General features: G+C 40.0%; 2 protein-coding genes across 6 annotated transcripts in view; both read right to left on the bottom strand.

Moving 5' to 3' along the window:
* usp54b (ubiquitin specific peptidase 54b) overlaps window positions 1-13215 on the bottom strand; it is a 49750-nt gene extending 36535 nt beyond the window's left edge. For 3 of the 5 annotated variants that reach the window (XR_010911841.1, XM_067488073.1, XM_067488078.1), the window contains exons 1-2: window positions 12967-13123; window positions 1237-1834 (exon numbers count right to left, since the gene is read on the bottom strand). Coding sequence is in view for 4 of the 5 variants with exons in the window: in XM_067488073.1 (XP_067344174.1) it covers window positions 1237-1392 (156 nt within the window). In the remaining variant the exon portion in view is untranslated. Of the gene's footprint in view, window positions 1-1236; window positions 1835-12962 lie in introns of all 5 variants that reach the window. The other 2 variants (XM_067488075.1, XM_067488076.1) reach the window with 2 other exon arrangements.
* Window positions 13216-15949: 2734 nt separating this feature from the next.
* myoz1b (myozenin 1b) lies at window positions 15950-26152 on the bottom strand. The gene is made up of 6 exons (XM_067489372.1): window positions 25952-26152; window positions 23288-23371; window positions 19463-19629; window positions 19285-19354; window positions 18999-19185; window positions 15950-16600 (listed from the first exon to the last, which is right to left on the bottom strand). Exons 2-6 carry the CDS (start codon window positions 23367-23369, stop codon window positions 16372-16374), a joined length of 735 nt encoding a protein of 244 aa, XP_067345473.1. The 5' UTR covers window positions 23370-23371; window positions 25952-26152; the 3' UTR covers window positions 15950-16371.

Below are 26152 nucleotides of genomic sequence, written 5' to 3'. Positions count from 1 at the left end.
CTCCTCCTAAAGCAACTTTTCTTCCTCTCATCTATCCCTCTGCTCACCCCAACACTCCCTAAGCTTCTGCCTTATCACCCCCCCTCCCCCCTTCTTCAGCATCCTCCAACCTCTCTCTCTTATTCCCTTCTCTCTCTCTTTCAAGCCAGTAGTCAAGAGGCATTTATGTGTGTGAAGGTATATTTGTGCCAGCTGGAGGTCTTGGGCGGAGGGAAGAGTGTGTTTGTGTGTGTAAAGAGAATGAGGAGATGCAGCAGTAGCAGTACTATAAGCATCTCCACACATAGACTGGATGTCCACATTAAGGCCAGACTATTAGAGGTGCCAAAACCCCCACAAACACGCAAACACCCATTAATATGGTGCTAATTTCATCCCTGTCGTGCTTAAATATTAATTATCTGCAGTGTGAACAGGGCATGAAAAACAGTGGCGCATGAATGTGTGTGTCAGCATTGAGAATTCATTGTAAACTAAAAGAATAAAGACATATTTTAAGGCTTTAAGAAGTAGATAGTAGCACAAACCACAAAATTCTACGAACAAAAAGTATGAAAATTATTAAAGACACAGCTTCAGTCATTAATGAGATTAAAGGAAATGTTGCTAATTGTTAATAGAAGGGCGCCCAAACACAACGTGTTATGATAGAGGCATCGTTGTTCATGGTGTTGTACACTAGCACAGCAAATCTAAAATGAAATACTTGATTTTCAGCTCTATTATAATGGTGTATAGACCCACACCAGAGAATATAATTTCTCTAGTTTTTGGAGTTAAAGTGGCATCAAATCAAATTAGGTCATCATATTTAAAGTTCCGATGATTAAATAAAGTCTCCAGACCACAGACTTCAGCAGATATTTGGTTTCTGGATTTTTGGCTTCAGGCTGGTCTTCGATAGCATTCAGTCAAATGTACCAATATACCAACAACTGCATAAGTCAGCGTCTGCATAGATTTTTAATAAAGTAGGCTGATGATAAAGTTTAGATATAGAAACACAGAACATGGACTTTTTTGGAGGCTGTTTTTACAAAAATAAATAATCTCATTTTATCACTGATGCAAAAGTAAATGTAGCAATGACTCCAAATACATTGCTAAACAGAATAAAAAATGCCCACACTATTTGGAGCCGTTGGATCACAGTGTCATACTTTTTAAAAAGAATTTTGTGCATATTGCTTTGGTCAGAACAGACTAAGACTAAATGTGTGTGTTTTTCCAACTGACCTGCAGAGCGCTGTTGAGGAAGCAGCTGTTCTGTCCCGGCTCGTTGCTCAGGCCTTTGCTGGGCGCAATAGAGGCCATGGTTCTTGGGGCCACCAGCCCCTGCACCCCGCCTACTGCTCCGCCACCCGACGCAAAGTAGTTCCTCTTCCACGACATCACTACCTGGACGCCCCCGTTTCCACACTGGGAAGGGAAAGGGGCGGGGCGGCAGACCAGGTGATGGCCTCTATGTCACTCCCATGAAAGAGGGAGAATGAGAGAAAAGTGGAGAAAAAGGAGTAAATGGAAAGAGAAAGAGGAGTGAGGGCACGGCAGTAGATTGAAGAGATGTGCTGTGTCTTGGTTGAGGATTTGGCACCCATACAACGCTCCCTCTTTCCAGCCGTGTTTTTACTTTAGAATCTGTCCACTTGCTGAAGCCAGCAGTTGGCTTTTCCCTTTTTTTTTTTAGCTCCTTGGATTTAGCAGTTTGTGTTTGAGGACATGAGAGTTTGTCCAAAGCATCCTTCAGTAGATTCTGTCAGATAAACATTGATTAGGCAGCACTGCTGTTCCCATGTGTGGACTCCTTCGATGCTTTCTTTTCTTTTCAATTTGCCTGTAAGACACAAAGACCACGTTTTTAGGACTCCTCATGCAAAACAGCAGGTTCACACCAGCAAACACAAATGTATTAGGAAAATAACTTGTATAAAATAAGCTGAAAACGAAGTTGTTCATAAAAGTTCATTAACACAAACATTTCTGATAAACACCCAAGGTTATTTGGGGCTTTAAACTGGAGTTATACAAGCTCTCCAAGTTTTGAATGGCACCCACTGCTGCAAAGCTTAGCCCCTTTTGATTGATTATTAGGAGTTTCCAGACTTTGCTATGCCAAATATCATACAGAAGAGTTTGAGGTGTTTGTAGTCAAACCTCAACTGGTGGAAGAATTGTTCAGCTCATCAACATTAGGTAGCCAACTGGTTAACAGGCTAAAGGTTCTTTTAATTAAATATATGTTTCAGTCATATAGATATAATATCTATTTAAATATACTATAGGTTACCTGTAAGAATAAAAGCAAACCAACATATTAACTCTCATATTAAGTGTGAGAAGGTGGCTCATACATTGGCTCCTAAATCATCTCCTAAATGTCTTTGGTTGAACGTTTTCACATACACACGCCATAAAACCACAGCAAACTATGCTAATATTTTCCTTAGAAGACCAAGAGTCAGTAATAGACTAAGTAATAATTAAGTGTGGAAGTGTACAAAAGCTGTTCAAAACCACCATCACCAGCCGTTAATAATCTATTTTATAGTTAATGAAACTGATAAATGTACTTAAACGTACATGTTGTTTGTTTACACCTAATTCCACATGCATGCATACTACAACAACCTTAAATAGACAGTTAATGCAATTATAACCTAGTATTACTAGCTAGTTAGCAGCTAATTTAGTACTTAAGTAGCAGCAACAGTGTGAGAGCTACACAATGGACGGCCACCATCTTGGCGTTGTTCTTATAAAAACACTACCACTTCTGCTGACCTGGAATGAATGAAGTTGTTTGCATTTCTCACTTTGTTTTGACAGTCTTCCGCCCCTACAAATATTTGACTGGTTTTGAAACTTGACACTAACACACATGAATCATGTGACGCATCATTTGAACACACCAGTGTTGGTCAGTGAAGATTACATCAGAGATATGACACAGGAAGCTCGGAAGCTTATACTGGTTCCATCATCACTGTGCACAGCTTTAGAATGTGTGTGTGTATGTGTGTGTGTGTGTGCGTTCATGTGTGTGTATGTGTGTGACATGACAAACAAACACTGTCTGTCTGTATGTTTGTCACACTACAGCAGTAGTCCTTGGATCCGGTCCTTAAGAGCCTCTTTCCTGCATGTTTTCTGACGACCTCTGCCCAACCCATTGCTGATTACCTTGATCAGGTGTGTTCTGTTAAGACGAAGAAGCTGGAAGCAGTGGGATGGTCAGAGATAGCTAAAAAATACGTACTAAGGGCAGGGGTTCCAGAGGACCAGAGTTGATTGCCAATGCCCCACAGTGTGTGTGTGTCTGTGTGGGTGTGTGTACATGAAGTTGCATAAAACACAGGGCACTAGCTAACAGATCCGCAGTGCTCCCATGCCCTCCCTCTATAGCTTCTCCACTTTTGGCAAAGCTCCCTCGCCTGGTGGTGTTCCCGCCACAGCACCTCCTTGGCAAAAGGCCAGAAGGCGCAGGGATGCTGCGGCGATCAGGCAAGCAGCGTGGGCTGTCGCTATGGTAATAGCCACATGGGAGTGGGGTGAAGAGGTGGGGTGATGAGGGGGTGGAACGGAGGTAGGGAGGACGTCTTGACAAGGATGGAAAGTAAAATGCATCAGAGCAAATATGGGAGAAAACACTGCAATGTCAGTTTACTTGCTACGTAGTCCTGCAACTACCTACTTACCTACCTACTATCTATTTATCTATCTATCTAGATCACAAATTCATATTTGATAAATTAATCCATAAAAAAGCAAATTCAAAGTGCCACTGGATTTAAAAAGGGATTTGGCTGCCGTGCCCCGTGTACCATTTTCTCTACCGCACAGCATCCTGAGCTTCTGTCTCAGCATACAGTGTGTGTGTGTTTTCTGCTGAGTCTGTGTGGAGTGTGTGATCACACGACTCTCTCTGACGGCACCCTACAGCCAAACACAACCGAGATCGGCCTGGCAAGCTCTTGCACAAGCGCTGTTTATGTGGCCTGTATGTGTGCATTTTCTGTGTGTGTGTGTGTCCACATCTTCAGCTAGTTACCATGGAAATAGGCCAAGCAGCAGGCACATGGGGAAAAAGCTGAACCATGTGATTTTGCAAAGAGACACACTGCTGCACTCGTTGAGAAAGTGTTCACACACACACACATACACACACATGCAGGCACATACACACGTGCACTCACACACACATACACACAGGGCTACTATGATGTTAAACTGCCTGACCCTGTGCTGTGGGGAAGGCGGAAACCATGGCCTGAGGTCACATCTCAGACAACATTGGTGGTACGTAACTTAATGGGTAATACACTTATAAACCACAGATTGTTGAGTATAAAAGATGTATTTGAACCTTATTTTTATAAATTTCTAGAAAAGTTACTAGTTTTCTGTTTAAAGTACACAAGTGAATTGAGTTTACAATAACTAGTAGAACAAACAGCATCAAGTAAAGTACATAGTCTTACTAAAGAGCGGTTCTTGCGCTTTTTTACACCAAATCTCAGAATGTGTGTACTACTTACTTCTACTTAAGTAAATGATGTGAAGGTTAGTTAAGTACATTTTTAGGCAAGTACTTGCATTTGGACTGGTGAGGACAGTAATTATAAAAATAAAATAAATCCAGATACTGTGTGTGTGTGTGTGTGTGTGTGTGTGTGTGTGTGTAAGTGAGAATATGTGCTCTTTAGTACATTTGGTGAACTGACCCTTTAGCCACCACAGACATTAGGCAAGTTCACCATCACTGACCTGCATAACTCAAACCTGCAGAACTAAGTTCCATATGTTATTTACATATTATAAATGTTATATAAGGACATGCACTTTATAGAAACCAAGTCATGACAATATGCAACCTTTTAATTTGTAATTTGAAATTTCTGCTGTCCAAAAATCGGTGATGCACATCATTAAACTGGGGAACATGTCATCACATTACTGTGAACCTGCACAAACCCTGCTGCCATGTCATGTATTCATCCCTACAGAAAATACTCCAAGCATGCGATCACACATAACACTTTTGCGGGGTCAAGCGTGTTCCGGCACAGTATGGATTGTCTGGTGAGTGTAGTACTTCCTAAATGAATGAGTTTGTCAGTATGACTGCAGGTTATTGCTTGTGGATCAATGCAACCAGCAAGGGCACAGCTGGGAGCTTTGAGGACAAACAACTGATTTTATGGATCTACTCTTCTGTCACCACCACTGCTACTACTACTACTACTACTCGGGCTATTAATACTGGTCCAAGTACAAACAGCTCTACACTGCTTCCTGTAATAGTCCATCTTCAGTGACTAGTCTTTACGTATAATACTACATAATGTATTTCTGCGACTTTTCCCATTAAAACAAGTTCCTCTTTGCTTGTTTGCCATTAATCTCTGTCATCTCTTCCCGGTCTTTTTATCCTTCTACCCAACAGTGATACTTCCTTCCTTCTCTTACTCTTCCTTCTATTTCTCATCTTTTCTTGGGTATGAGGTACTGATATGCCGAACCTCTTACAGTAGGTTTGCGGGACTTTGTCTGAGAACAGAAACTGATAAAGGAATGATGAGGATGAGATATACACATCCCTCCTCATCCATCCATCTGTCACTCTGCTGCTCCATCAGGTCAACATTTGGGAGGAACTGCACAACATATGACACACAGATCAAGCATTTTTCTTTTTTTTCTTTCCCAATCTTTGTTCATATTGTTTACTCTCTTCTTTCCCTCTATTGTTTTCATATCTTTGTGTTTTGTAAAGTGTTACATTTTTATTTATTTTTCCTTAGGATTGGTTTTAGCTGTCTCTCTGCAGTCTGTGTTTAAACGTCTGGGTTTCAAGTATGCAGAGTGTTTAATTCTAAAAGCTGAGTTAGAAATAAAAACAAAATATGACAAAACTATTGTAGTTTATATAATACTTTATATTACTTAAAGTAATTTGAGCTAGAGTCATTATGTGAATACTGTCCTCCCAGCAACTGCCTCAAACAACGGACCCACATTTTTTCCTTGTGACCCGTTGTTGTGAAGAAATATCTAATTGAAATCCCAAAGTCAAAGGTTGGAAATGTCTGTAACTTCCAGAGGTGTTAAATATCTACACTACAGTTACTCAACTACTGTATTTAAGTACAATTTTGCAGTATTGGCTAGTATTTAGGCTACTTTTGTTTTACTCCACTACATAGGGAACCAAATATTGGTTACTCTTCTTTTACTGGGTAGCAGTTCTACTCTTCTTTTACTCTTCAACATTTTACAGCTTAAGTTAGTTGTAGCTGATAGATTTTTTTGTACAACGTATAATAATGAATAAATAATTGATAACTAGATAGCCAGATAACTTTAGCATTTATGTTTAATTAATTGCTATAACTTTTCTTTGCCATAGTTTTAACCTTTGAGAGTTGGTTGAATGTTGAACTTTCATCTCTGGTGATGTATGAGCTGCTAAACTAATAAACATTTTTCCCCTGAGCTCCGGGCAAGGAACCACCATCCTAAAGTACTGAACACTACATGACCGGACACATGGACACCCAAATATATCAAATTTACCATCTCATTCCAAATCTATGGCCATTAACATGGTGCTGTAACAGCCTGCACTTCACTGTTTTCATCCTTTTCATCAGATTTGGAAACTTGCCTGCAGGGATTTGCTCCCATTCAGCCACAAGAGCTTTAGTGTGGTCTGCCACCGATGTAGATAAGGTCTGGCTCACAGCCAACCTGAAGGTGCTGAATGGGGTTGGGGTCAGAGCTCTGAGCAGGCCAGGGACATTTTATACAGCAAACTGAGAAAAATATTTCGTTATGAATCCCACATTGTGCACATACTTTTTATGAAAACATAGTTTTCAAAAAACAAAACCTGTAGCCACAAGGTCTGACTATCCATGGATTCGTGGATACTGGTCCACTGACTGCACATGTGTTGGAAAATTAAACAAGAAACTCCTGTCACACAGATTTTTATTTCCAGTCTACGTTTATTCATAGCTGTTACACATGCTGCTTTGTTGCTTTCACTTTTTCATGTTGTTCAATCAAATACAACAAAAAAAAGAGTTCTTCTTCTCACCATTACTACTGTCCAGAGTTGCCATCATGTGTGGAATGTGTCATTATTTTTATCCCTAACTGCAGTATAAATGAAAGTCTGTGTGGATCCTCAACTCAAGGTCCATTAAGGTGTTGCTCTGGAGCTTTTAATCACATCACACAATCTTCTTTAACAGGTGACATGGAGAAATTTTCATTGCATTGCATTGTATTTTTCTGAGTACTTTTCTTACGACTGACTTGTTGGAAACTACATAGGGTAAAGCAATCCCACCCCCATTAGTCACTGAACTTCATCTTGATCTTTTGATAAGTTCTAAAAAGGTTTCGAAAATTTTAAATATAAATGTTTAAACAGGAAAAACTACCAACTGAAGCAGGAGTGAAAGCTTGTCACATTGCATAGCATTTCCGCTAATCGGTTCAGACTAAAAGTCACAAAAGCATCTGGAGAGTGGTGTCCACATACACGCTAAAAATTGTGTTGTGGCTCAACCAAAATGTCTGGTGAAATCAAGCAGAAATGAAGCAACAAACTACATTGTGTTGAGGGAATTAGCATGTCTGCTACAAAATAAATGAAAAAAATGTCAATTTTTTTTACCACAAACTTAATTACTGGCATTAAAAACACATTCATAAATTACTATCTCTGCTTATTACACTGTGAAAGCCAATTTGTATATGCTATATGTGGAGAAAGCTTGGTCTTGACTGAACAAACCAATCTCAAAATCTATCTTATGTTCCTTTACATAACTTCCTTAGCCTCTTTATTAGACCTCAAAATACATAGTTTCATCTGAGAAAACTCTAACAAGAAAAATTCTGCACTTTAGGCCCATTACTTTTGCACTGCTTTTCAGTCTATCAAGCTCAAAGAAAAGTTTATGAAAAACACTTCAAAAGTGTATTTAGGTTCCTTGGCATAGCTCAGCTTCAGCGTATATCTTCAGCAAATCACAGCACCTTGGGATATCAAATTCATCCAGAAGTTTCCTAAACCACAGTGGTTGCTGTCTTGTGGTCATATCCTGTAGTGGGCTGGTCACTGATGATGGCAATCGCTCGCATGCCAAGTTTTGCTTCAAACACTTCTATGTCCTTGTAAAAGAAAAAAAATGACGTTAGCTCGTTAAAGAAAATGACATGGATAATTACTCATGAGTTTTCAGACAGTTTATTTGTTAGTATTATCTGCCCAGCCTAGTACCTTATCATTGCATTTTCTTTTACAATTGTTTTTAGTTTGTTTGTTAAGTCTTGATGTCTATGATACAATAAATCAGTTAAAAAGGGGGCCGATAGGAGTATTTGAAAGAATGGAGTGCAGAAAGCACTGTGTGTGCTTCAATGTGGATTTATTTTTTGCTAGATCTTGTATTAACTTACATTACTTACTCCTTGAAAAGGTCTTCCTCTCTCCATTGGAAACGATAAGGCAGTGCATGGCTACCTCTTGGCGTATTTCAATTATATTGTGCTAAGGAAAAACAACATTTAAAAAGGGGTCAGAAAATGTTGAATCACAGCACAATAAATCAAAAACAAATCCTAAACACCACTACAATATTCATACCATGTTCTGCAGCAGGTTTTGTAGACATAAAAGCAACACTGGACAAACAAGCTAGAGATTTAGAGGGACATCTGTATCCACATTATCCTAGTTCAAAATGCTACTTAGTCAACAGCTGCAGTCTAAATTTGAAAAGATAGCAATCTATGTGAACCCCAGCAAATTTTAAACAAACTTTGACGCCTCAAATGCAGTTAACTTTAAAACAACAAAGGGCACTTTATTAATCTTATCCACTGACACCAGGCAACGATGGTCAGTTTACATGGCTAAATACAACCAGCCCAATGTGTAGTATGTAAACAGAGTCTATCAAGTTTGGCCTTTATCCATCAGTCCACTAGATCTATAGGCTATAAGACATTCCAAATAGAAATTAATTGTAAAGCAAATTATTCTTACCTTGAAAATGTCTTTTATGTCCCAGTGCCATGTAGGTAGCAGGTCCTATAACAGGCGGTCTCTACTTGTTTTGTCTTAAGTGGACAGAGGAGGGGACTTAAAATCTAGCACTCAACATAGAATAAAATTGAGTTGTCAAGTCCATTTGATTATGTAACCATGACTTAAATTGCATTTTACATTGATGAATGCAGAAACTTGAGTTTACATGACACAAAATTAAGTTTAAGTTTCTGTAATTACCAACATTATTATTTCAATACAGCTCATGAAAGTAAGTTTTTAAATTATAAAGTGTATTTGAACCTGAAAATTAGTGTTTATATCTTGGAAACACGCATATCATTAAGTGGCAGTAACACGTCCCCTGAACTACTTTTTACAGTGTACTACTGCTACTATTATTTGCTAAATCATCTAATATTTCCTACGTCATCTAAAATGTAACCTTCCCAAGAGGTCACATTTTTTTTTCATCTTTAGAGCCACTATGTCCACAAGTTATTGACAGTAATATAAAAGAATCAGGACATTGCCCAGTCTCGTTTTTTGCTGATGATGCAGTTTTGTCCATTTTATGATTCTGTTTATTGCATTCAGCTGAAACAAATGCATTTCAATTTTTTAAAATTCCAGCTAGAAGGTCCGCTGCTCCAGTTCCTTCCCACAGTCCAAAGACATGCATGTTAGGTTAAATGGCGACTCTAAATTGCCCCTAGGTGTTAATGTGAGCGCGAATGGTTGTCCGTCTGTGTACGTCTCTCTGTGTTGGCCCTGAGACAGACTGGCGACCTGTCCAGGTTGTACTTCGCCTCTCGCCCGATGACAGCTGGGATAGGCTTCAGTGCCCTGCGACCCTGAACTGGATAAGCAGTTACAGATGAAGGTAGATGGATGGAAAATGTGACCTCAGTTAAACTGAAAATGCTGTAAATTTCACTGTATTGGAATTTACTGTCACCGTTTGTCTCTCTCCTTCTCTCTGCTGTGGGGTATTGTGGTACGGTGACAGTAACACCAGTGTCAAGCAAGCTGAACAAAGAGCTGATATTGTCCCCAGAAACAATAAACTGTCTCTCACACTGTCTCCCTCCCACTGAGGCAAACATGAAGGCAATAAGTATATTTATGTATCCCGATACAAGAAAGAAGTCGTGATTTTTGTACTCTTTCACAAACGGTGCTCTGCCTTTTTCTTTTTCTTTTGGCTGCACTTTCCTCTCTCTCCCATTCATTCTTGTTCGCGGTCTCTCACTGTCTTCCACTGACCTCTATTTTCTATTCTCATTCACTCTCTTCACTTCCAACCCCATTCATCTCTGTCTGCTTGCATTTCCAAAAAACTTCACTTTCACATCCATGTGTGTGTTCATACACACACACTCAGTGGTTTCCCTGTAACTGGGTTATGTGTAACTTCAAATAGCCCGAGTTGACAATAGGGAGAGCCCAGAGTTCATCCTCCCCTCTGAGCTTCTCTTTCTCCCCCTAATTCCCACTTTAAATCTTATGTGTGGGCATTTTGCATGTGCTTATGAACATACAGCAAGAACATACGCAATGTTATCTTTGCAAGCTTGAAGGTCATTTCGCTGCTAACACTGTGTGCAAACACAAAATTTATTGCATGTATACTTTAACCTACTATACATGCAGCCCATTACCACCGTGGCACATGTGCACCCCCAATCTTATTAGTGGAAATATTACATAACAATCCTTATTTTCAGTGCATGCTGGGAATCGTGATGTTTTCATAGTTTAGGTTAGAACAAGAGGAAAGCAGAGGAAAGTAAAAGGTGAGAAATCAGGAAATATAATACATCTAAAAGGAAAATGAATGAGAAAAAAAGAGGTCAGTGGAAAGGTAAGGAGAGGAATAGGAGGAAAAGGAAAGGGGAAAAGGGGGCAAAAAAGGAAGAAGAATAAAAAGCAGGAAATGAAGGAAGAGTAAGAAAAAGAAAGGAGTGGTGAAAGGAAATGCACAAAGAGGAAAGGAGAAGAGAAGAGGGAAAGATCAGGAAGAGATCATGAGATTAGATGAGAAAGGAAAGCACAGCAGAGAAGTACGGAGGAAAGCATGAGAAAGTAAAAAAGAAGAGGAGATGAGAAAACAAGAGAGAATAAAAGGTTAAAGCAAATGAGTAGTGAAAAGAGGAGAACGGGGCTTTTGGAAAGGAGAGAGAAGGAAAGGATTAAGTGGGACATGTTAAATGCATGCAGTTAAGAGGGAAAAGAATCAGCACTTTAAGGGACGGTAAAGGTCAAAGCAGACATACGGCATAAGCGTTTCCTCCAGCCCGTGTTCATCATCTTCATCATGCTCTTCGTCATACAGCATTTGTATAATCTCTTACATGTGAACACAACCTGAGCAGCGGAGTATAAGGAAGCTTTGACTGACATGTCAAACTGCCAGACAGGATCAGTCCCACATTACCAGATTTAAAGATTTAAACCATTAAAGAGCAGAGTTGTTGTTTTTTTGTTTGTTTGTTTTTTATGAATGTTTTGAGGTGCATGCAGGATGATATGGTGGGTGTTTGGATTCTGGACAATTTACTAACTTAAAAAATAGGTTCAAGACCTAATCCTGAGTAATGCAGTCTTCAAACTGGTAACATGTGAAGCTGTCCCACTGTCCACTGTATAACTGGTGGAACAAATACCCCAAATACCCCAAAGAGGGACACCAGGCTAAGAACAAACTACTTTGACTAATGAGAGTACTTCCAGGTCCTCATTACTACTTATACACAGGAGTCAAATGTTAATCCTGGACTGAGAACATGAGATATCAGGATTCATTAATGCACATATTCATAAACCAGAACCACAAAGCAGAGAAACTGTCTTCCCCGAGGGTTTCATCTGCAAACCTAACTATGACGATAAGCCCAACTTAAATGTCAAGGCTGCATTTCGGCTCAGTTCACAGGGGGGAGGAGAGCTGCTGAAGCTGAGTGTGTCTGGTGTATTCAACATGTTGTGGGGACGACCCGTTTATCTCCCTTCTGGAGAGGTCAGGCTTGTTTTGGGTTAAGGTTACACTGAGGTTAATGGCTAATGTGCGCATCTACAGTAGGACCAGAATCAGAAATCAGGCGTCAAAGCAATGTATGCAGAAGGAAAGTGTACACTGCTGCTGAATAATGTCGGCTGGGAAAATAAGGAGATGGCCACTTTAGTTTCTCACGTGTGTGCGCGCGCGTGAGGCACGCAGCAGAGGGCTGTGTCACCGTCGCAAATGTGACGGCATTGTATTGGCTGGCAGTAAAGGGGCCGGAGGCATCAATCACGTGGATCGAAATCGCAACGTTAAATCAATACCGACCTCCGGGAGCGACAGCAGCGGAGCGTGAATCCGCCCCGGTAAAACACTGCAGAGCCTCGGGCATCCGTCAACAAGTGCACCCGGTGTAAACAGTCCGCCAAACACCGCACCGCCCCGCAAGAGTTCGAACCACGTAGAACGAGACGGGATCCATGCGCACAGTAGTGGCATGCACCTGTGTGGACGAACAATAATAACACCTGTAACTGTCAAACTAACCCGGACTGTGATGCAGCCGGGATGAACTTGAGGGGGAGGATGCTGCGATCTACTACATACAGCACGAAGGGGACTAGGGGAACTACAGACACAGGTCACCTGATAAGATGATAAAACGGACACACAATTAATAGAAAGTGGGAAAGCAGCACGAGGAATGAACGTGGCTCGAGTTATGGTGAAAATAGTAGAGATGATGATGATCATGATGGTGGTGATGATGATGGAAAAGATGACAGCCGTCTTCAGAGACTGTCATGAGAACACATCTGGAGCACATCTGGTCGACACGCTGACTGCCCTTCATAAACATACACACACAGAGAAAGGGACGCGTTTCGCGCACACCTACTGATTCTGTCCGGTGCAGCCACATGCGCGTCCCCCTCGCGGTTCCCTCTCACAGTAAAGAAGCCCATGCAGCGCGTAGAGTGGAGCTTTCTACTCACCCAAGTGCTGTCGCCGCCAGTCTCCGTCCGATCGCGTGTCCTACCGTGTGATTTAACAGGAGACGGGCTGAGCAGTGGGCAGATCCAGCCCCCACCAGCACCATCCAGCGCTGCGGTCGCGGCACGCCGCTCTCGCGATACCGAGCCATCATCAATTTCTCTGCTTGCAAGTGTGTGTGACGTAGCGGTTTAATCGGCCGGGTTGCTCAGCCCGGTGCCGCCGCCTCCTGGGCACGAGGCGGAAGAGGGATGACGGTGATGTCATCCGGTGGCTGACGGCGTAGCTTTACCTGGTCGCGCACATACACTCCTGTTCTTTTCTGCTCACTGTCACAAACCTCCACTTATCTCGTCATCCATACTGTGGTGGATATGTATTCAGTTATTGTACTGTAGAAGAAGAAAAGTTTTCTTTGAGCTCTGTGTAATTTTGATGGCATGTCTCCTAATTTTCCACACAGGGCAGTGATAAAACGAGAAATGGACACATAAATGCCAGCACATCAAGGTTTTGTTTTTTTTTTTTGTTTGTTTTGTTTTTTGTTTTTTTGTATTAAGGATTTTTAAAAATACAGCAGAGCGTAATGGCAGCAGCAGAGAAATGAACAGTGAATGAGTATAAAAGGTCCTATTGTAATGTTCAAAGCCAAGAATTAACAAAAAAACAAAAACAAACAAACGATGCATCCAGGAAAGAGAATGAACACTGCAACTTCTACATTGCCCACATTTGTATGCAGAGGACATCTATTTATTTACTGTCACTGGAGAAGTGCCAGCATCAATTTACAGTCACTGCCAGAAGCTTGAGGTGAGAGGTCATGGGGACACCTTTTACTTTGGCAGTGAAGTTGTGTGTGTTTTGTATTTTTTGTCCCTTTAGGTTTTTCTATAACATTGTGATTGTGAGAGAGAGTAGTTTCAAAAGGGCCAAAAATTAGGCGCTTAAATTAATGGATTAACATTTTGGAAAATATGCTTGTTGGCTTTGATGCTAAGCACCAATTGAGATGTTTTATACCACTATAAGATCAATATGAAGACACATCTAAAATAAGGAAACAACTATGTCCATTTTATTTGGTATTAATATTATTCCAAATTTTAATTGGTGTTGTCTTAAATTATTCAACCACCAGCGCATCCTATAACCAGTGAAGATCCTAGACTAGACTTTGGGGAAGGGTGGGCTCAACCCAACCATCTTGATTTTTTCTTCGGTTTATTTTCTTCCCATTTCACGGCAACAGGGGGCTGTTTACCCAAACATTTGACTGACATCTAACAGTACACCCCTTTCTATAGCTATAACACTAAGGCTCAAATGAACTTCAATTAAAATCCCCAATGAAAGAAAGATAAATTAAATTATTTATTTTCAACATTGTTTCTGTCTTATAAACATAAGGACATGTGTAATCTGCCTATTTGAGTAGCCGTTTCATCATACAGTAGTTTTTTCCAGACCCTTCATCATTGGGTGTATTTTCTCAAATGGCTTGGGTGAAGAGGTGACGGTATCAAAGTTACTCGATCGCATTGTGACTCGTTCGCTATGGGATGTTGTATTACTGTATCGCAAACATCAAGTACAAATGGCTTTGAAATCCTGCTCTCAGTCTGCTCTACACATTATGAGAGAGCCTTTTTTTTTTTTTTTTTGCAACCTCACATCCTCATTTCAGGACCTGTCCTGTTAACACACGGCCACTATAAATCTGCCTCCCACTCATGTACCACAAGATTTAAGACAAGCACACCTTTCATACTACACTAACAAATTGTAAACAGTGAAGGGACCGCTGTCATGGAGGGGAGAGTTCCGAGGAAAGATACAAATTAATTGAAAAGAACATGTCAAACATCACAGTGTAATTAGTTATGAGCCCTTAAGTCTAAAGACTTTTTTCTTAGCATTGGTTTAAATGTTCAACGTGACACTGTGTGGAACAGAGCAAGCAGGCAAAAGGAAATTGGCGATTTTTAACGAATAAGGGTTTTTATTTACCTCAATATGAAAACAAATCAAAAACTATTGGGCCCCTAAAAGGGGTCAACACAACCAAATTGGACTCAACTGAATATAACAAAATTATCTCTAAACAAACCCAGCTAGAACTAACCCAAACAAAACTAACCCACAGACTGAACCCACAGACTTTCTGACCGGGATACATATATAATGGCTGATTAGACCATTAAAGACAAACCAGGGGTAACAGGTTAAAAAAAAGCCTCACAACTGACCTAATCTCTGTGAATACTGCATGTTTGAGTAACATTACCACTTGATGCAATGTCAGATTTTTAAAACTGAGGTGTTTTATATTTGAGAGTGAATGAAGGAGGAGGAGACAGAAGAGCGGACAGAAAGTCAGAGAGACTGAGAAAGTCTATAAAAAAGTCTAAAATCTATATTTTTAAACACTTAAACTCATAAACTGAAACTTATGGTGAATTATTTTCTTATGCTGTTTGCGGCATAACAAAAATAATTAAAATAAAATAATAATCTGAGCGTTTGCAGTAGTAATGTTTGAAGACTCAGCTGTCAGATACTGCAGCTTCAGTATGAAGAAATCATTGTTTTCATTCAAGAGCTGTTAATTACTTTGTTTTAAAAAGTACTGTTTGCTAAATTTGAGTTAGTTGGAATCCACTAGTAAATATAATAGAAAATATTAAGTTATATATTGTGTCACGATACAGTCTAAAATATTGTAATATTGTAGGCTATATCACGCAGCACTACTTAGGTGTCATCGTGTGACTGTGCATGAAAGTTTGGTTGTACTATAGCAGATGGTTGAACATGGGGGGAGCTATCAAACCCCTACTCTGTTAAAGTGACAGTTCTCCAGGACTAACAGAAGCTGTGGAAAAGTGAAAGGACGACAGACGTTCTGTAAATTGGAACTTTATTGCATAAATACATGGTTTTAAGAGTGCAGAGTGCTTGTCTATTCAGACAGGTCTCGCTTTTGCTCACAGTATGCAAAATCTTAGTGTTTATATGGATGAAAGGTTAGGAATCACACACGAGACCACGGGAGATACTTTGATACCTTTTCCATTAAGTCCCTTTTAAATCATTTTTTGTTTCTTGTATTTCAATGCATTTAAAAGTACATTTCAGCATGTGTTCACGGGAGCTTCAGCAGCTTGTGGTGTTATTGTATGTCACGTAAATCATGATCCCCTGTTACACACTCATGTGAGGTTGTATGGTCTGACCCAATGATTTGCAGTGTATGTACTTAACAAGCTTCACGCTATACTCTTAAGAGTGCTGGTGTCTACACAAGTGTTCACAGATCATCAGTCTCTCCGTCGAAAGGGATGTTGTCCAGGTCCATGTGTGAGTTATCCTCACTGCAGACCCATCCAATAGGCGTGCGGTTGAAGGAGGGGCGTGAGCGGATGTCGGCCTGCAGGTTTGGCAGAGTCTCTGGATCCTCGGTGGCAGTATTGACCTCTGGGAGCTCAAAGGTCAACACCTTGGATGCCTTGTCGAAGCCGCCAAAGGGCAATGCCATCCTGGGGGGGGGGAAGAGGGGAAAAGTAGGGAGCTGTCCACAAAAAGCCAATTACCAAATTCAAAGAGATACAAAATAACAACAAACACACACATTTACTACAAACTACATTTCTGGGTTATTGTGTGCTAAGGAGAGAGAGAGCTCTGTTTCCTCTGCAAAATGTTGCTCAAGTCTTCCAGTCCTCAGTATGAGTGGTGGGAGCCCCTTTACCATATCTTTGTCCAGGGACCCATTGTCCTATAATCCATTTATGGCTGGTTGTTTATTGCTTATTCAGACCTATTAGTATAGGATACAGCTGCTCTTACACGGGCCCATAACGGCCATTAACACTATTATAACGGACAGAGATGTAGGGTTCATGTAAGATTAAGATAATTACATCAGGGGTGAAATGTTGTCTCAGTGGTGCAGTAAGTTTATTAGTATATTATCTAATGTCAGTGATGTGGTACAGTATCCCTGCTGAGTAAACCCATGGAAACACAGCAGGTTGAAAGCCTCCTTTTGCTGCTGCTGATGAAACCGCAAACTGCCAGTTGTCATAGCGATGTGGGTTGCAAGAAAGCCGCTGAGACAGATGTTGCAAGTATAGCTCTATCACTATAGTTATGCTATCTAGGGTTAAATTAGACCAATGTTTTCTGAACAATCCAATACTTTATTGTAAGTTCACACAGTGTTAACGTCACTGTTGAACCATTTTTCTATCATACCACCCCCCACATGTACAATATGTTCCCCGGGTTTCTCTGGAGGTGAAATTAGTACTGGGTTCCATTGGTTTCTGCTATAAGTGTTCATATAAAGAGAAACCAGCTTGTCCTCCCAATAATGAATAATGAAGTACTGTTTTAATAAGGAAGTCCTTCATGGATTTACATGTCAGAGTCAGTTTACCAGACAAGGACGTACTACACAGCCTATACAAACAGTTTTATAATATCAGACCAGAGAAAATTCGTCACACCACATTAAGACTACAAACTGAATGCAAACCTTGGCCGACTAACTGGAGTTCGATAAGAGCAATTACCAGGCAAAGATTATACAGGGAAATTATTGAGGCCTTGTGGGAAGTGTACGAACTGGGGCTCTTTCAGCCTGGTCCATACTATGACTTAAAGAACAACATATCTCTGCTGCATCGGGCTTTAATAAGAAACCAGCCTATTTTAAGTCACCCAACTTTATGGCATTTTAGTGCTAAAGGTTTCAGTACTGTGTATTTAAAAGAAATTAGTTTGCACAAAAATAGTCATCTGAACAAAAGTGTTTTAGCTGGTCTGAATGAAAAACCCCCTCATCACACAGAGCTAAGACAAAGTGTTTAAAATGTGGCATAATTATTAGGATTCACAGTTTGCACTTGATTGTACTGTAAAGACCAATACCACAAATAACAGTTGTTTGGTAAAGACAATTTGATAGACCGATGAGGCAGAAGAACACAAACTTAATACTTGAATAAAAATGTAAGTATGTGCCTCAAAAAAATACTCTCCAAGTTCAATAAATAATCCTCCAAATAAATAGTGTATTTTGAACGCGTGAAATATGAAATTCTATTCGAGATTTATCTAACAAAGTTTCATAGGTGAAAAATATGAGGATTTTCTGTTTCAACCAAATAGTCTCTATAATAGTATAGTTTCTGTAGAGACTTGGAGTGGAACCAAAACAGCAGCTGGTAAATGATTTTAACCACTTTATGTACTGACAGTTATTTTTATTAATCCTTAATAATAAGTGAGTCTGCATTACACAGTATTTGATTATATTAACTATTAATAATTAAATCTACTTGACTAAAAGTAACCTAAATTGTAAATTCACTAAGTACAGGTCCCTTAAAATGTACTTAGGAAATGTACTTAGTTACTTACCACCGCTTAAGTCAAAAGTTCAAGCCCCACTTACTTTCCCACTTCCACACATCTGGTCAATTGGAGCGAGTTACAGAAATGTCCTCATCGGAAAAGTGTGAGAGGAGGGAGTTTCAGTAGTTTCCCAACTAAAGTCACATTTGTATCGAAAGGAACTTTCAAATCTGTACAGTTATCTCAGCAAATTTGTTTTTACATTTTGCCTGTCATTAACTGTTTGTCTTTCAATAAACAAAAATTGCCAAACTTCTTGTTTATTCCTCAAATAGGAGGATTTGCGGCTTTTCTCTGTTTTGTATAATTGTAAATTGAACATCTTGCAATTTTACATTGTTTGTCAGACCAAATAAGTAAATGTCACATGGTCTATTTAAAGGATTAGTTTAAATATGGACATTGCAAGATTTCATATATATTTTGAGACACTTCACAGTCTTACTATCTCTATACAGTTTCTAGCTACAAGGAAACGTAGTCGTTCAAATCTTGGGATTCTTGTTGTTTCTGTACCTGTTGAAGCTCTTATACTGAGGAACTTCTGGGTGTTCCTGGATGGGTCCTGGCATGCAGGCCTTCATGGTGGCTATCAGGTCCTCATTGCCCTTCATAGCCCGTTCCCATGGTGATACGTAAGTCCGTACATACTCCTTCCTCCTGATCTCCTTCTCCACTTCCTCATTCACTGTCTCTTCCACCACTGACACAGATAGAGGGGGAAAGAAAGAGAGATCTTAAAAAAAAGAAGACATTTTAAATACTTAGGCAGGAAATGTGAAAAGCACATCTGTGACCCTACCTTTTTCTTTTGGCATCTCTGGCTTTGGTGGAACAGGGGGAGGGGACATGAGTAGGTTCTGAAGGTTCTCCTGGAAACAAAAGTGATGGTTATAAGTACACACACACACAGACACACACACACACACACACACACACACACACAACCAATGCTCTCCCAGTCCCTTTTTCCCCCTCACCAGGTTCTCGTTGGTCACAATGAACCTCTCAACTCTCTGCTGTCTCAGCTTGAACATCTTGGAGCCCTTGTTCTTCAGCAGGGAAAGCTCCTCCAGCATCACGTCCTTGGGCGTTTTGATCTTGGTGCCCAGGTCGAGTTCTGCAGTCTCATGATCTGACTCATCATCTGACAGGAAGGAAGAAGAAGAGGACAAACTTGACAATGAAATTGTACATGTAGGTGGGTTTATGCAGAGATAAACTTAGAATTCCCTGGTTTGAGCAATGTTCCGGATCTAATGAAGGCAGCAGGCAATCTGCTGTACATATTAAACTTATGGACTGATGCAACCGTTGCATACATTAATATTTCCTTCTCTAACAAGGTGTGATTTTATTTGAGTCCTACACCTAATTACTTTGCAAAATGCATTTGCAAAATTTGAATTAAGTTTGGTGGAAATTTTTGAATGTGCAAACGTTTTTCTGCAAATTACAATTACAATTACAGTCATTTAGCTTTTATCCAAAGCAATTTACAACTAAGCAGCAGACACTAGGGACAACTTGTGGGGGTTCAGTGTCTTGCCCAGGGACACTTAAAGCCAGGAGGAACAGGAGTTGAGTCACTGACCATGTAGTTTATGGACTAACTGCTCCACCAACTGAGCTATAGTTGCTTTGTCAATAATATTCAATATTTGGGGGAATTAATGTCATGCAGATAATTAGATGAGATCCCTAATAGCACTTTCGTACCGATTACAACACTACTGCCAGGACACTATTAGCTGGCCTGACTGTGTCCACCTCGCCAACCGTGTCTACCACATATTATGCAACTAAACTGCAAACATAATTTTATTTTTGATGGGAACATAATAACTGGATCTATTAAACCAGAGCACATTCTTTTTCTACAACCCAATCATAAAAATTATAATAACTATAGCTGGATAGTTGTGGTTTCATGTGGGAAACACTGGATTCAAATCCCTGGCCACCATATTGTTTGAGGTCAGCCTGGTGGCTCAATGGGGAGAGAGATAGGCTGCTGACCTATCACGGATCAAATCCCAGCTCATGCACCAGGTGTGTCCTTGAGCACGACACACAGCACTAGCTGCGTACTGCCAGGGGAACACTGAGGACAGATTGAAACATGTATGTACAACCTTTATATCTGCTCAGTGATGACAATAATGTTTTGCCTGCAAACATTTTATTGATAACGGAAAACATAATCCAGTTGCAATTACACAACCTAAAAACTTACTTTTTCCACTTTAGTTGTTTAGAAATTTTTTTTGAGAAAATTCCTAAAATGTCACATTATTTAAGTGTTGTGTAAACCTAAGAAACACTTTACCACAAAAACCTAACTGAAGAAAGTAAACCTACTTTGTGTATCAATGGATGATCCACCAGTGTACAAACTAAGCATTTTTAAGCATTTTTATTATTAAAGTAAGAGACTGAGGTGATTGCAAGGCATTGGCAGAGGAGCATGCTCTGAGCTGCACTGTCGCTTGTCAACCAAAGCCATCTGCTAAATTAAAAGGTGGATTTACCTTCCACTCTGTACTTTATATTAAAAGCTGTATTCTTATCCTCTAGCTCCATACTATAGTTGATCTGATGAATTACAGTTGAAACCTTTTTTGTGGTGTTAGGTAATGTGAATGTGTGGAACCAGGGGAGTTATAGAGGTTACTAGGCCAAAGCAATATGAACGAAAAGGGCACTAGGGAATGTCACAGCAGGTTTTCTAGAATGACACCTTATAATAGTCCACTCCCTCTCTCTATCCCTCTCTCCTCTCTCTTCTATCAGTGATGGAGAGATCTGATGGATTTTACTGCTCCACAGAGCTCTTCATAAAACACTCTTCTCTTTCACCACATACACTCTGATATCACTCATAACACCTGGAGTCCAGCCATAAACCCACACACACACTTACACGAACACATCTATAAAGCTGGGAGTTGGCATTGCAATGCTGCAGAGAGCTGTTAGCAGTAGCTCATAAATCAGATTTGTGCAAGTGGGTGTGTGTTAAGTGTGTGTATGTGTGTGTGTGTGTGTGGAGCAAACTCTCCCATGAGAATATTGATTAGTGTTAATTCAGAAGAATGTGAAACTGGAACTGACTGCTGACTGAGAGGAAAATGAACATACTGACAGAGGCAATGGGTGGACAGACAGACAACACAGAGACAGAGAGAGGCATAGGACATAGTCAAAACAGCGCAACACATTGCCAGGGATGAGGGATAGATGGGTGGACATTAACTGGAGCAAAGTAAGGGATAAGCAGGATAAGCTCCTGAATGACTGGCTGACTGAAAATGAACTGGTGGAGAGATACAGCTGTGGCTGCAGATGTGGCAGCAGAAGGACTGGTAGAGAAAACAGCAAAGGACAGAAATAGGGAAAGACACTAACAGATGGTTAAATGACAAACAAAAGCATGTGCACCGACACTGCGCATGGTCAGTTTACAGAAGGCCTGATCAGAAAACAGGTAATAAGTAAAAACTAGATATCAGTAGAAAGTCCAAAAATTTCCAAACAGTTTTGAAATATTTTCTAATTTGCCATTATATGTTTTTTGGAAATGTATTTTGAAAATGAAGTTTTCTGAAGTGGTAGAAGTGGTGAAATACTAAAATTTTTATTACCGATAAAAGCACATACAGTGAAGTATTGTTTCTCTTTATGCAGAACGATGCTTTTGTGGGTGTTGATTGGTAAATTTTTTTTTACTACCCTAGATTTGCACTGGAGCTAGTTCAGCCGTAGCCTTTAACCAACTCATAGACTTAGTTTAATAGAGCTACATTTTTTCTATCTGAATGTAGTAGAATAAACACATACAATATCAGAACATAGAAAAACGTACATGATATATGATGATGAGGTATATAAATACCTTGAAATATATCATTTTTGAATTAGTTACTTTCCACCACAGATGGTGTTATATGGCTACACCATCTAATTAAATGGAACATTTAATTTTAGGGATGTTATTTCTCTAAAAGTCATTTAGTTATTGGAAACTCTGGGATCTCCTCTATAATTAAAAATAACATTCTGTGAGTTTGAACAATGTTCAGCTGCACAGCAAGAGTTTGAACAGATGGACCCACTGGTGAGTCTGGCACAGGGAAATGCATAAATACACGGATGGGTCTTTTCCCACAGCAAGTGTCTGGTGCCCATAAAGTGGTTTCTTGAAAAATGAATTGAAGTATTTATGGGCACCCACCACCAATTTAGCTAAACAAAGACGAAAGTTGAATTATAAAGTGAGGAAAGAATTGGAGGATGTATATGCGCCTCAGCAATAACCACTTCACTGCTGAAAGATGTTTTCACATAGCAATGCAAATTCCATTTTGCAGTAGTGGATTGAAAGCGTGACCTATTTGCCACATTTTTACAAGTTGCATTGGTTCAAGTTCAGTTGCTACACACACACAGTCTCCAATAAATACAGTGGGAACAGAATCAGCAACTGGTAGTTTGTCTTTCCTCCCCATTTGTAGCTGTTCTGCAATTTGATGATAACCCTCAACACTCCAGGAGTTGGCACATGCATGTTAGATATTGGAGCAAGTCTCTGTGTGTCATACAACTACATGCATCCATGCAGATCAATTTTCACACAGTGTGAGTGTGCAACAAGCAGACACCAGAGAGACACCAGAATGTTTCAGAGTTGACATTTACTGGGCGGGACAATGAAAACACATGGAAGATAAAGGAAAGATCTTTGAAGAAAGAGATGACAAGCAACATTTTGCGTGGTAATGTATGTGAGTGTGTCTGTGTTTTACCATTCTGGCTGATGTTGGAAAAGTCAATGATGATCTTGTTGGCCTTCCTCTTGTTAGATGGGGCAGGAGTTGCGAACGACATGGCTATAGGTCAAAAAAGACAAATGGTGACTTGGTGGCTTTTAACTCCATCATCAAAAGGTGATCAGGACTTTGCCATTGATGAAACTCCATCCAGCTAAGAATTGTTTAATACCCTGGCACTAAACTCTGGGGGGCCCCAATGCAAAAAAGCCTGTTAGGTCCCCATAAACCAACCACCTTTGTTTTTTTTTCTTCTCTTCTAATTTTTTTTCTATTGTTTCTGGTGTCCAGAAACGTGCCACTTGCACTGTCGGTTGATGTATGACAGCAACAGGTAGTTTACCGACTGTCCAAATACACAGTATCCAGTCAAACTAAAAAAGGCTTTACTTTTGTCTGTGGCCGTGGTGCAATGAATGGCAAAATGTGCAAATGTAAGTTGCCGTTTTCCCAAATTGTCTTCCTTGAGGGACCTGAAAATTTGCCCGGTTTGACTGTGGGTATGCAGGCTGCTGTGTGTTCCCTTACCTTTACTAAGTGTTAAATTTCAACCACAATTTACTACAACTGCAAATGTCCCTGTTTTTGTGCCAAAAATAAATTATTAACCTCAGCATTATCATTACAAAAATGTATTAATTTGTACAACGTATTTGTATGTTTTGTTGCATGTTTTGGGTGATTTGTGGGTTTACAGCTTCTTGTACAGCCCCCAAGTGTCTATACATAGATAAATGGATACAAGTGAGCAGACATAATGGTTACCTCTCATAATTTATTATGTGTAAGTCATTGTCCAAACCCAGAGCCAGCTTCACTGCAACCCCAAGCTAAAAAATGTAATTAAAACGAGCACCACTAAATACATCAGCCTGTGTTACATTTTCATCATCTTAACCAACAAAATGGTGCCAGATTAACTGAGTTCCGCTATAAAATGACAACATAATTGCATTTGCTTGTGCTTTTACTGCTTTTATGCTGTGTCCTATTTATTTTCATTTAATTTTCAATAAATCACTTTGTCTTTAAATGTGCTTTCTCCCTCAATTGAGTTACCTTGAGCTGATCTCATACTGTGGGAGGTTATGATGCTTTAAATCTAAAACTGTTTAAAAAATGAATGAATGATCACAGCTCATACTATATGGCAAATAGTATTTGGTCTGTCAAGTGTACAGAGAGCAGGACAGCATTAGCAACAAGACACTGAGAGGCAATAACCAGCAAAACCTTGCTGGGCTCCCTTATTAAGTAAAGATTTAACACTCTGTAAAGCTCCTGCATACCCTTGAGGACACTATTTTACACTGTTAGCTAATGTCTCTTATGACCAACCACTCAGATAGAAGCTGGCAGTAGGTTGAAAACAATTACACTTTTTTTTTTACAGTCATTTACAAAAAAACACTTTTTCATGTCACAGTGAAAACAGACACTGTATAAATTCCAATTTTGAAACAGGGGTGAATATTTATGCAATCAATTATCTTCAGTTTTATATTTTTAATTAATTTAGATTATATTGTTGAAATCCATTTTCACCTTGACTTGAGCCTTTTTTCCCCATTATTTTTAATCAAACAAAGCCAGATTCAACTGACAATGATTCAGTGTTGTAAGAAATATGGGGTAAAAATGTCTAGATTCTTTTCTATACCTATTTTATGAAGCTTGAGGTGGTTCCCTGTACAAGAGAAAAAGCTGGAAGACCTGTCTACAGGGAGGCTGTTAATGTAATTGCTTTTCATCCGCTGTAATTGAGGCTCATTTCCTAGCCAGGGATTCAGCCCTATGTGAGCTATTTTTATGAGCCCATGTTCTATAGCGCTGTTTAGTAAGAGGGGCTGTCATCAGCACAAGACATACATAGAAATTCACCTGCAGAGACACACATTTCCACTCAACTAGCTTTTCTCTTGTGATTAATGTGAGTCAGTGGATGATGGATTTGCATGTTCTAAAAAATGCAAAATGGTGGCAAACGACAGTGCTGGTAGCGACTACAGGAGCTGCATGCAGTGGGCCAGGGTCCTGTTACTGCCTCTATGAGTGAAGGGACGCTCCTGTCCTACGACCAGCCTGTTTTAGCTCCAGATAAATCTCAGGGGGACAGCTGAGGAGGAAGGGCATCAGTCAGCACATTCCCAAACATATATACATCCATCCACTGCAGAAGGCCACATTCCAGACTGGTTTGGTTAAGAAGTGGTAGAAGAAGAATAAAACTGTCCCCCGGTTTCTTTTTGTCAGTCTGATTTTATTTAATTGGTATCAAAATTCACTGTATACCAGAAAAACCTCAATACTGTAGGTCAGCCGCCAATGTAATGATCACACTGTGTATAATGTAGGGTTGCTTTACAGACTCTTGAGCATTTAGTGTGACTTCTGCTTTTCAATCCCTTATTTATCCATTGAGAAGCCTCCATGGGTTACATAAAGAGGCTTATCCTGCAGACCTCAGGAATCAAATGAATCTGACTACAGCTGGCACCTTGTACTTGAAGTGGCTACAGAATTATTTGACAACTCAAGTGATCATCAGTGAAAATCCACAGACAAACAAAGCACATGTGAGAAAGATTCCTTTGGGTTTTATCAATGCTGTCACACAATTTTAGCTTTTGGATGTCTTACCTAAGACCCAGGTAGCCCGGAAAGTTTCAGAAGTCAGAGGAAGAGGATTGAAAATTCTGGGTAGATTTGTGTCCCACAGTTTGTATTGAACTGCCTGCCCTCCTCTTTGCCTCGGAGAGAGTGAAACCCTATCAGCAGAGCTGCTCCTGGAAGATGGGAGGGGGGATGGAGTGAAATGAGTAAAGCGTGAAGCAGGAGGTG

Source organism: Channa argus, chromosome 20, assembly GCF_033026475.1.
Source record: "Channa argus isolate prfri chromosome 20, Channa argus male v1.0, whole genome shotgun sequence".
NCBI lineage: Eukaryota > Metazoa > Chordata > Actinopteri > Anabantiformes > Channidae > Channa > Channa argus.
This window is presented reverse-complemented; position numbering and strand designations above follow the sequence as displayed.